The 13042-nt window shown below is 35.4% G+C and overlaps 1 protein-coding gene across 5 annotated transcripts in view; it reads left to right on the forward strand.

Annotated features, from left to right (window-relative positions):
• AKAP6 (A-kinase anchoring protein 6) overlaps positions 1–13042 on the forward strand; it is a 258093-nt gene that overhangs the window by 169500 nt on the left and 75551 nt on the right. For all 5 annotated transcript variants that reach the window (XM_015631792.2, XM_015631791.2, XM_015631795.2 and 2 more), the window contains 2 exons: positions 6849–6997; positions 12817–12937. In XM_015631792.2, coding sequence (XP_015487278.1) covers positions 6849–6997; positions 12817–12937 — 270 coding nt within the window. The remainder of the gene's footprint in view (positions 1–6848; positions 6998–12816; positions 12938–13042) is intronic.

Here is a 13042-nt window from a genome sequence, read left to right on the forward strand (position 1 = left end):
TGAGGCTTACCCAGGAAGGTTTTCAACCTTCTTTATGTACAACATATTTGTGTTCGGGCCTCCAATTTTTTTATCTTCCTGACAGGGAAAAATGCAACATTGTGTTGATGAATCGCTAATTTAATAGGACAAATTCTGGGTTTGCAACAATTGCACTGTTTGGGTATACAGTTATTGTGGCATATGAAAAGGTGTCACTGAAGGAGACAGAAGGCATGTGGCAGCTACAAAGAACTGCACTCTATTATGTTGATGGGTTTGGCTGGATCTGCATCCTTGTTAATTTGTGTCTTCCACATGGTTTTAGCAAGCACTGTTCTGTCATCCCAGCCCTTTCCACTGTCAGAGCAAGCCTTTTCCCCACCTGACCCCCAATTATTAGAGTCTCTGTCACTCTCCACAGACTGGAGATGCAGACCTGCAAGATGAGAAAAATAGGAAAGGGTCCCAGTCTTTGTTCAATTTCCATTCTTACAAGAACTTTTTTTCACCTGGCAATTTTGGGATGATGTTTTCAGAAACTATTCAGTCTTAATTAACCTCTGGAGAGGTTAATTCTTTCATACTTTTCTTCAATGCTTTTTGATATTTATGATGTAGGGCACTTCTCTGCATTTATAACTGAGATCTGTTTAATGCATAGGGCATGCCAAGCTCTTGTGTTGGGTTTAATGTTATTAACTGAATAGAATGAAAGGCAGGTGAATAGACAGGAATAAAAACACAAGAGGTGCACATTTTAAATTAGCAGCGTGATTGTGGCATCTTCATGGATTTGGTCAGACAGTGCTGCTGAGGCCACACTACTGATTGCATTTGCACTTCCCAGTCCTGAAGTCACAGGTCATGGATTTCTGAAAGCTGAGGGAAACCCTGCAAAAAGGTATTACTCTTATTTTATAGGCTTCCCCCCCACCACTCGTCCCATTATTTCTGATGGTTCTGAGAACTATCTGAAGTTCTGCTTGCTATAACACAGCCCTACCTATCTAAAATTTCATTTTATGGCTCCTGTGCATGGACATATAGTTCACTGTGTTGCTACTTCTACTCTACATTCAATACCCTGATATGTATGAATGTTGTTGCCTTGTAATTTTACTCATTCTGTGTGAAGGTTTCCCATTGTTGTGATAGTTTTAGCACACTGAAAAACAGTACCACATTATTCTTGATATAAAAACATTTCTGAGATTTATGACAATAGAAACACCTAAGATTTTAACTGCTAACAAGCATGCCCTGATTAACAGAATTAATTTCCTGCATGATAAAAATACAGCGTGTCCTTTGTAATAGGACTCTCAAATATTTACCTTGAAGTAAACATATTTTGTTATACAGGATTTTTTTAAAAATTTGATTCAGTCCTGAAGAGGGTGTGGAAGAGGAAACCAGAAGCAGGAAGGGTAGCAGACAAAGAAAGTATTCAATAGCAGCAAGGTCTCTGTTTTAATTATGCAGAATAATGGGGGGAAAACAAATGGCTACACTTAGGGTAGAAGCAGTCACTTGCAGTCCAAGAAGCTTAATGCTGCCAAATGATAGCCCAGTGATTTTAAAGGCATTTCCAACCTAAATAATTGTATTATTCTGTTGTACAGTGCCTTTTAAAATGCTGGCGTGACTTGAAAGTTTTCCTTCTGCTTTAGGTGTTTTCATCAATAGGAAGACCTGTTGTCTGGGTGTAGGGAAGGCATGATGGATGATCGAGTCTGTCTGTATAGAGTTTTTGGACAAACTCTTGCCTGCCAAAGAATGATTTCTATAATCTACATCTTTATGGAAGATAATTTGAGCCATACATGGAAGATAAGTTGAGATAATAAGCTTCTCAACATTATTTTATTCAGTAGCTGTACTGTGACAGAGCCAGGGACTTTTTTGTGTTCCAGAATAAAGCCCTCATCACAACTTTATAATGTAGACAAGTATTCAGAATATTGTGAGAGAAAAACAACAAAACATGCTTCAGTATTTAAGCACATAAATGCTACTCTTAACAACTTAATTCTGGAAAGAAATTATTTTCAATTTTAAATCTTAAGAAATTTCACCCGTTGCAGATAGACAGAATGACAAGCTGGAATGCGCATCCTTTTAAAATGGGACATCTGAGTTTGTATGTCTTTAAAATATATATATGGGTGAGTATTCTAAGTCTACATGGGGCTGCCTGGGGCCATCTGACCACCTCCTTGTTGGCAGAAGCTGGATTTTGTGCTTTAATTTTAGAGGCTGTTTTTATCCAGCTTAAATTCAAATAATGGCAGAGGAATGGAACTGTCTGCATTTCTTATATAATTCTCTCTAAGTGCAGTGTAGTGTGGCAGAAGTAAAGTTTCTCTACAGAACTGTAAAGAAAGGGTAATGCAAGATAGAATACTTTCATAATTTCAGTTCAACTGAATGTATTATGTAAAATTTGTATATCTAAAACACAGAATGGTTTGCCTACAATAACATAGTTCATAACAAATGACTTGTGCTCCTTGGGAGACACTGTCTGAAAATACTTTCCTTTCAACACCATTTCAATGATATTTATTCTAGTACATTCCAAAATAAAAAAAAAAAAATCTGCAGCAGAAAAACACAGGCTCTGAGTTCATATCTCCAATTTACATTGGTGTAAATTTTGAGTCTCTTGTTTGACACTGTATACAATATAACCTTTCAATCTCCTTCCTCCCACAGTAAGAGTCATTATCCCTTGTCTTTCTCCACTTCAGAATAAGGTCATTCCAACATGTAGGTCTAACAAGAAATACAATGTATTTTCATTGATTTGTATTGTCACTGATTACTCCTTCATGTTATATAGTGATCTGTATAGTAAAGGACATTTTGTGTTGTCATGCAAAGCCAGTCTTAAGGAACAGATTTGTACCCCAGGCTCTCCCAATTTATTTATAAGTCCTTGGTTTTTAGAAATTTAGCTTTAGGAAATAGCCTTGAAATTATTTACCATTATTAATCAATCACTAGAACGGAGTATTCAGCTCTGGTCTAGATTTTTTTTCTCTGTTTTCCCCATGACTGCAGTTTTTTCATATTCTTGTTCAAAGGCTGGTTCCTGCAGGCTCAGAAAAATGAGAGAATTTTGTCATTTGGTTATTGGAAATATTTTGGTTTAATTTACAACAGAATATTTTAAACTCACTCCATCCTAGTATGTACAGAACTTCTACAAGTGTGTAACAAGACCATCATAAAAGTCTCATTGTCTTTTTATTGCAAAAATGGTCACTTAGAAGAGGATCATGAAGTCAAAGCTACTGCTGAGTATAATTCTTTTGCATTTTTTTCCTCTATGTTCAATTTTTCACATATTCAATGTGAAAAATAAAAAAAAGAAGGAACTGAATTTCAATTATAAGAAAGAGCACTACTAGTAAATCAATGATTACCTCCCACCCTAATTTCTATTAGCTATATTTGGGACTATGGATATCCCAGAAGACTTTTTGAGGATTTGCTAGATATCTGTGTACATACAGGTATGTTTTTTATAGAGATTGTTTTTGAGGTTTGTGTTATGTAATAAAAACTATCTGTCAGGCAATCTGAAAACACACACAATGCAGGTTCAAATGTAAATCAAGTAGCTTTCCTGTATTTGATTAGAAATTTATAAAGTTGTTACTTTTTTCTCCCAGAATACTGCAAAACTAAGAAACCAACTGCAAAAAACCCTTCATTACCACTAAAGATTTTAAGTTGAAAATAAATTGAAGTAGGTTTATTGCATATTTGTGCTCCGTGCTTTTTTTCTATATTGTGCCTTGTACCTGTTAGCTCAGATTCTGTAGAATGTAGTTTTTTGAGACTTAAACTGATCAATACTTACTCAGGGTCTTCAAAGCCTCTTTGGATTTTCAGTTGATATCAGTATAACAGAGACAAAAAATGCTTAAGTACAACAGTGAGATAGATGAATACACAGAGAAAAGAAATCGGAGAGATCCATCTGAAACTCTACGCTGTCTGAGTTTGAGTTGCCGTAATCGTTCACAAACGTTGAAGATAGAAATTGGGTTTAAAAATAAAAATAGTTGATTTATAGAGAGATCATATTTCTGAAGTGAAAAAACTGTGTTGTATTCAGGCTTTGTAGAAAATGATGTTGATGGAGTTCATATTCCCCAGTACAAGAGGACCTTATAGCTGCAAGGAAGAAATAATGGATTCTTATTTATCCCTCTTCATATATTTACCTGCCCTTTGCATCCTGCTTTTCCTTTCCCCCACTATTCTATTTAATACTTTTTTTTCTTCTCCCATTTTGCATGCTCATTGCAAGAGAACAGGGCATGAACAACTTATGAAAAGCTGCTGCCTTTATTTTTTAATGTTTTTTATTTTAAAATAAAGAGGAAATTTTAGGATGGGGAATTAGAAAATACAAGGGGAAAAAACTTTCTAAATTATTGTGATAGTTGTGCTATTTGAGAAACAGCCTGTGCTCATATAATTCAGGGCTCAGTTTTAATTATGATGTGTGATGTTCCAGAGCTTATGCTACAAGTGAATTTCCTCTTTTTGGAGTCTTGGGGTGGGAGGGGAGAAGGAAGGTTCTATACATGATTGCAACAATGGCCAAGAAGACCTCAGAACTTCTACTTAACTCCAGCCAAAATCCATAGCTAAAAAAATAGGAATTACTTATCTTGATTTACAAACCTGTCCTGAAAGGAAGGGTTTTTTTTTTGCTTTGAGTTTTCCACAAGATTTTCCCTCTAGGCTTAAAGCACTCACAGACTTTAATTGATAGATCTAATTGTTTTAGAAATTTACTGGTCACTGACAACAGGGCTTTAGACAGAATGTGTCATGTCAAATATAGTGGAAATTAAAATGATACAGTGGGTTGCTGCTTTGTGGGAAGAATAAATTAAAAGAACACATTCATAGCCTTATGCGGACAATACAAAATACTCTGCTGGAAGACTATCCTCACTGGTGAAGAATCCTTCCAAAAAAAGGAAATTTGTTCAGGAACCTCTGTATACTGTGGAAGTGGACTGTTTGTCTGTTCAGAGGAAAATGTACTTGGGGGTGGAAGAGGAACAGGAAGGTGATGCAGTTAATTTGCTGCCTTAGTTGTTTCTTGAGTTATATAAATGGTATTTTTAAGTATAGCTTCTGAGAAAGCAGAATAGTTTTATAGCTCTCTCAAACCTTAACATTTTACTCTAACTGGACAGTCCCAGCTAGTTTAGATAATGTTTCTTCACTGTTAAGTTTTGTGGTTTAATTTTCCACTATTTTAAAATAGGTATGAAAGCCTTGAATTACACTTCAATGCACAATGAAAGACCTGCATGGACTTGTCAAGATTTTTATCTTTTATCCCCATGGACAATTGCTAGCATTTTCTGTATTTTCTGTATTTTCTGTTTTGTTTGTTGGTTTGTTTTTAAATTTCTCAAAAACATATGGAGATTTATTGAAAAATATAACTAATTTCACTGTAAGAAGCAGCTGAGAGAGAAAGCTATAAAAGTTTGAATAGAAATTTTAAAAGGAATTTCCAAATCACATTATTTTTCAGCAAAAATTACACCAAGGCAAGGCCTAAGCAAATATAGAAACTGTTATTACCACTAGCTTATAAAGACATTCCAGCCTTCTTTCAGACTTTCCCTGCTGAGATTCTTCAGTGCCTGTTTCCCTTCACTTGCTTGCATTTTTCTTGCATTTTACAGACTACCCTTCTGTCTAGCACTTTCACTACTTTCTCTTTATGACTTCTGTTGTTCCAGAGATTGGTAACTCTGCTGTGCTGTCAGCAAACAAATAAACTCTTTACTTCCCTGACTCCCACAGCAGAAAATACAGGAGTGTCCTTATACAAAATTTCCTCTGTGCCATTTGCATTTGCTTGCCACAGCACCAAGTACTTAAGCAGGCATTCCAGTCCTAATGGAAATAAAAGCATGTAGTTACACAGAAGTAGCGATTTTTGAAGCATTATCAGAATTTGTAATGTGTTTTTTTTTCACTGAAGTATATTAAAAGAAAACAATGGCATATCGGCCCCAAAGTGCTTTTGAACTTTACACTCTGTTCTTTCTGCTGTTCCTAGGGGCAAGTGCAACAAACAGCAGATTTTATCCTTGTATCATCTGGTTCTCTGAGCCTCAGAAGCATACTGATCACCACAGCTGCAATAAATAAACTGTCTATTCAATAAGTTATGATGCCAAGTATTATTCCACATTCTTCTGGACAGGCACAGTCTGATGGAAAACAGCACATTTCACTTATTACCTTTTTCCTTGCAATTAAAGTTGCTGAGTAATCAGTCTGTGCCAGATACAGGAAGGATGAATGTGAATAATGCCTATTTTCTTGGGTTTGTTTACAATTACTATTTAAAGGAAAAATACCTATAGCAATATGTCTTTCATTAATTATGAAGCACAGACAGTGTGTTAACAATATCAATCTTGAAGCCTGTAAGAAATAAGAGTTTATGTCTTATGAAATAAGAGTAGATGTATCTAGCTGTTCTATCACAGTTCTGGGTTTCTAGTATCTTTTTTATTCATGTCCAGACATTTTTATGGAGCATTTGATTGGATATACATTTCATGGAATATGTAACACATTCTCTGATAGAAACCTCAATAGTTTGTTTCTAGCTTTTGGGATTACGCTGTAGTTCTTCTCTAACTTAATGGTTCAGCCTTTTTCACTATCACATATAGGGAGAAAATTAATGGTGTGAATCATTTGGCTGAAACTGTTGCAGTCCGAAAATATTTGTTTTAAAGGTATTCTTTCTGAATTATTTTTTTAATGTTCTGTTTTGTTTTTTTCCCCTCTTTGTTTTCTTTTTCCAGGCTGAGGTTCAGCTATGCTATCTGGAAGCACAAAGAGATGCTGTTGAACAGATGTCCTTAAAACTGTACAGTGAGCAGTACAACAGTAGTAGCAAGCGAAAGGAAGAGTTTGCTGATATGTCAAAAGTTCACACAGTGGGAAGTAATGGGTAGGGAACTATTCTTTTTGTTGTTTTATTCTCACTGATCTGTTTTGTTGGGTTTTTTTAACATGATATACTTTTTCTTACTACCAGTTAACCAGGATTTTTCTTCCTAGGCCAAGAGACAGGGCAAAACTGTTTCTGTCTGTCTCCTTTTTTTTAATATATGGATGCAAAAATAATGGGTTCTGGATAATTTATCCAAATGATGGTTTGTTCATGGAAACACCTAATACTATCTAATATAAAACTGTTATCTGGATTAAAAAAAATATAACTTGTCATTTTTCTTTAGGCTTTTCTCCTCCAGTGGCTTATTATAGTTTGCTTTCTTAACGCCTTCCAAGGAAGAACCTGATAGTGTCAAAGGATCTCTGCAAAACCTCTATAATCATTGTTCTCCTAGACACTAGGAAATATGAATATGAAGAATTATAGTTCAAACATCCAGGTTTTTGCACTTCAAGAAAGCATTGATTTTAACTGCTTTCCCTTTTCTTAAGATTGTTTTTCCTTGACTTGTTTTTTTAATGAATGTTAACACACAGGTACATGTGTTTATCATATATAGAAATGCGCATGCAAAGGCATTCTTTCTTAATATTTTGAACAAATGAATCATTTGCTAAAATGAGTTTTTGCTGCCCTCTCTTCTTCACAATCCAGGAAACTTGTAGTTCTTGAAGAAGACCTTTTCTTTAAGGTCTTCATAAAGAACCTACCTGTAGGATCATAATAATGTGGGCCAAAAGCAGGTCAAAGGACCCTACTAGTGCTCATTGTTTGGAGATTCCCTCTTCCTGATAGAAGTTTCCTTGCAAATGGCAAATAGAGTAGAACTTTTGTTTCCTATGCAAGAATAGTCATTGACAAAGGTGTTCATGAGTTCTTTATCTCCAGAACTCCCCTTTCCAATTGTTAACTCAATGTTCAGGTCTTGGAAACACAGTTTTATTAAATTACAAACTGCTAAGATAAATGAGCCTTGTAAACATCCCCTCTTATTATACAGAAAGATGACTGTTTTAGAAAAGTTGATGTGGGCTAATTATGTAGGATTACTGAGATCTTGATTACATATGCAGAAATCTGTCAGATTCTCAAACATGCCAGCGCAGCTAGTGCCAACCATAAAAATAATTTGTTCAGAATTGGTGTGTATTTGTATATAAATGTACACTGAGGGCTACATGTTCAAAACCAGCTTCTAATTTTGCAGCCATCATTGAATGTGAGCAAAGCTTAAGGTTGGAATATTGAGGAGGATGTAAGACACATCAACAGACATTTGATTTTCCTGAGGGGAGGGAATGAAAACTTTATGCTTCACAGAGAAATCCAGTTTGTAACTCTACACACCATATGTGATAAGCAAACAATTTCTTAAATGCACTTGTTTTCACTTGTAATTATATGCTTTAAGCAGGAAATGGTCATCTGCTAGTAATTCTAACCCTTTTAGTGCTGTGGCCACTTTTCTGGGCCATTAAGGCCATCTCAGGCCTTAGAGGCTCAACACTGACTTTGGGGACCAAGGGGCTGGAATCAGACTGGTAGAATACCACTTATTCAGCCATTGCAGAAACTAGTGGGGACTAAATTCAACTGGAAAATGTTCAGTTGAACCCATCTGAGGCACTGTGTTGAAAAAAATGGAAATTAGTTTCAGCTGTTTAAAGATATAGTTGATGCAACATTTCCTTACTGCATAAAAACTGTGGACAGAAACTCGACAGTAGCATGGCCTATCTAGAAACCAAGATCTCTACAGAGAAGGGTCCATTTGCATAAATTTGGGTATCTGTCCATTAGCTGTTGAGGAAGTTTGACCTAGGAAAAAGAAGAATATCCACAGGGAGAACAAGAGCTATTGTAAATAAAGAATTTTTTGTATGATGTGTGTGTGTGTATAGGAGATTTGGGAGATGACTGTGGAGGAAATAGTTAAACTGAGGTAGGTAGGTTAGTATTTGCAGAATAGTGTGATTCTAGTGGGTGTGTAAAAAACTGGAGATTTCCTTCAAAACAATAATCTTGTTAAAACAGCAATAGGGAAGGTTTTTGTGTATTAGCATGAAAATGGCCGAAGTGACAAAGGAAAAGAATGAGTATCCACTGCAGGAGAACACCAGCTGGCCAGGAGGTAAGAGGTACCTAAGAATAGTTGAGGGCAGGTGCAAAATGTTATGGCAAGTCTGGGTGGAAATACTGTGTCCCCTCAAAACTGGAGACTAGTGCGTGTAGGTCCTATTGAGAGATAGAGACAGCACAACCTGAAGCCAGATCCTAAGATCCTGTCATTAATGGGTATTGGGCCTTCATGGAAAGAAAGAGATAGAAATCTCTTCATTTCAGAGAAATGCATTAGAGGAGGCTTCCAGTGTGTGCAGAACATAGGGCAGTTTTAACTGTTGAGGTGGTAACTCTGAATTCTCCTATATCTCCCTAATAAAAACACGTGAAAACAGTTCCATAAAATTATGACCCAGAAACTGGAAGGAACATATTGTCTGGCTGAATTGTTTGGTAAGTGTACCAGTGTGTTTACAGTACTTCTAAATGCCATGTGAGTTATGCCATCAAAGTAATACTGCAAACTGGAAGTGCGTGTTAAACATGGGGAAAAAGGCTGATGGAAATAGCTTCACATTCCTTTTTATTTATTAATGCCACAGACGAACTGGTTTTCTCATGAGAAAGGTGCTCATGAATTTTCATTCAAAATAATAAATTGGTGTCCACATTTTAAGAAATATGTTTAGGGTTCAAGGGATTAGACATGCAACTCTGCATATCTGATTCCTGGTTTACCAAGACAAAATATACTTCTTAATGTAATTTTAGTTATTATATAGCTACCAGTTTTAGCTTATTAGCCAACAAACTTCATCAAGGAAGCCATTTTTACCTGCCCCTTAACTAATATTATAGCATTTTTGTTGGCAATGTTTGAATACTTTTAATGGAGGATTTTTTTTTCTTTTTCAATAAACAGATTAACTAATTTATTCCTTTTCTAGTGTTTGGTGGATTCATATAATCAATCAAAATTAGATCTTTTCTATGATTATTGCATCTTTAACACACATCAGTATTTCAGAAGTCATGCCTTCCCTGGTTCTGCCTGTGGTGATATGAAAGAAAGATCTGCTAAGCTCAAGAAAAGTAGATTCTGAATAAAAAAGAAATATTAACTATACCACAGAAGTACTTACAGATACATTTTAATCTTAACCTCTCTCTAGTCCTACAACTTCTTGATTTTTTCTGAATATCTTTTTAGCAGCTTAGTAACTTGCATCCTTTCCAAACAGTGATTTATTAGTGATCGCTAAATTAATCCATTTAGATGCAAGACATTAATTTTAAAAAAAAAAAGCTGCTTTTAAAATATATGTATCAGAGATATTCTGAAACAATTAAAATGTATTGCAATAATATTAAAAAAATATTGATGATGCTCTCTAAGCTGACTTCACTATCTTCAGGCTCAGGCAAATAACTGCCATAGACAGTCACTTAAAACTGCTCCCAGATGGCTGATGTTACTTCAGAAAACAAAAAAGTTACCACCAACAAAAAACTACAGACCCCGCCAAAAAAAAATCTCAACAGAAAACCCAAACAAACCAACAAACCAAGAAACACCAAACAAACCAACCAAAAAACCAACCAAAAAACCCCAAACAAAAAGAGAAAGTAGTGGGGAAATAAAGCAAATATCCTGTATCTTATATCCCTTACTGGGCTTTTTCCAGTGAATCTTTTTTCTCTCTCTTCATTTGGGTTGAATTCTTTAGAACATTATTTTGAAATCAAAATGTTCAGCTGTTTTTTCGTGCTTATTTGTGTTTTATAAAGGTCAAAGAAAAGTGCTTTTCTGTTTATTTAAAGGATGGGTTCATTTCAATACATAAATAAATGGACCAATTTGGACTATAAGTAAGATGTGGATCTTTAGACACAAAGCCAGTATTTGGATCCAGCACTTCTTCTGCATAATATAGAAAAATCCAAGTCCACTTCCTAGTGCATTTTCCAAAGGCATCCCATGCCATTCTGTATCTAGGCTTTGTTTCACATCACCTTCATATCTTAATTTAGGATTTTCACTGGTACAAGCTATCCAAGTTCAACTGAATCTGTACCAATTTACAGGTTATGAAACCTAACATCTTGTGTCATAAAACATATGTTTTAATGACTGCCTGTCAGTTTCATGTCTTTGAATAATATTTGGCTAAGATGGAAGAGAAGAAAAGGAGCAGTAGATACTGAAGATGCAGAATGGTTATACTGCTTTCTGAAGAAGGAATGAAGATTCAGTAACACTGCCAAATATACAATTCAAAATGGAGTTTAGTTCTCTTTTAGTTTCCAAATGATATCTGAGTCAAATACCTCCTGAAACAGAAAAAAAGCCCTGAACACCAAATGAAACTTATATTTCAGTAACAGTAACTTGACCTTTTGTGCTTGCTCTTCTTTCTTTATGGTAACATTGCTTACAGTCTCAGGGCAGCAAGCAGTTTTGAGTAAGTGTACCTCAAAAATGATCAAGTAAAAGTATACTATGTACAGTGGATTAAACTAGAGGATTACTTCAGAAGCAGGAATCAGCGCCTGTGCATTGTACAATACTTTCTTTGTTGTCAATTTGTTGAAAATAATACCACAGAAAGGAAATGCTTTCTTCTCCCTTGCCTGCTTTCGTGAGGAAAGACAGTTTTACTTGTCACAACTTTATCTATAAGCTTTCAAAATTACCACGTGCATGGTACTCCAGTTAATAATAAAACTGCGGTAGTACTAATGACATTAAAAGCATGTTTAGTTTATTGTTTCTCTGTTGAAACACTGTTAATTTTTTTAATGGGGTTGCTAAAAAAGATCTTAATAATTGGAGAAATTAGCTTTAGTGGAACATGCACTATTCTTTGATCAGTCTGGGAGTTTTTTGATACTACTGGCAAGGCTTTTGTTAGTTCCAATTTTGCAAATTTGAAGATCCCTTTTCAAGAGGTATCTATTTGACGAATGTGCAGTTTTTCAGCATGTACTTTCTGTCTTGTATCACAGTGTTTTAGAAGAATCTATGCTTTACTTATTCACTAGGCTTTCAATAGAGAATCACATTAATCCTTTTAAGCTCCTTATTCTAATGATTTATTTTGTTGAAAACCATAGTGATCCTCCTTTGAATTTTAATGATTGCCGGCTATTCAAGGATTCATTGTTTTGACTTCCTGTCCTTACCTTTGTTTCTTACATGTCTGTAGGGAACACCTGTCTAATACTGTATCTGGCCTTAGTTCTCACTGGCTTACCATATTCACTCAAGCCTATCTTAAGGCGTTAAGTTGAAATGCTAGCTACTCATCCATGAAAATAAATGTAGGATATTTACAAAGATAGGCAGATAGACAGGAGAGGGGTGGCTGAATGGATTGAGTAATTTTTTGATGTAAATAATATTTTCATATGAACTATATCAAGGTAATTGTTGCAAAATGTGCTCAATATAAACCCAGCTCTGTAAAAAAACATTAAACAATACCTATAGGGGATTTGTATTTCAAAATTTTTGAAGCAAATGCAGTATGCCAACAGTTGTCAGGATTTGGCATCAGCTGCTGCATTTAGGTCATGGCACTGGCTTAAATTGGATTTCAGTCTTCATTTTCATCCACACTGTATAAATACAGAATGTCTCTTTAGAAATATAACTTGGAACATCATGAGTTTTCAAGAATATATTATTCTAATACAAGATTTTAACAACTACAGAGTATTTATGCATAATACATTTTGTTCCTTATCTACAGCCTTTTGGACTTTGATTCAGAATACCAGGAGCTCTGGGATTGGCTGATTGACATGGAATCCATTGTGATGGACAGCCATGACCTGATGATGTCAGAGGAGCAGCAGCAGCATCTTTACAAGGTTAGCAGTACCGTTACTGCCTTTACCTAGCTATAGAAGATCTGATTAGCTTGACAAGTCTTTCTCTCACAGGATATCGCTGCGTTCATTGTATGTATCATGGTG

This window comes from Parus major, chromosome 5, assembly GCF_001522545.3.
Source record: "Parus major isolate Abel chromosome 5, Parus_major1.1, whole genome shotgun sequence".
NCBI classification, from domain to species: domain Eukaryota; kingdom Metazoa; phylum Chordata; class Aves; order Passeriformes; family Paridae; genus Parus; species Parus major.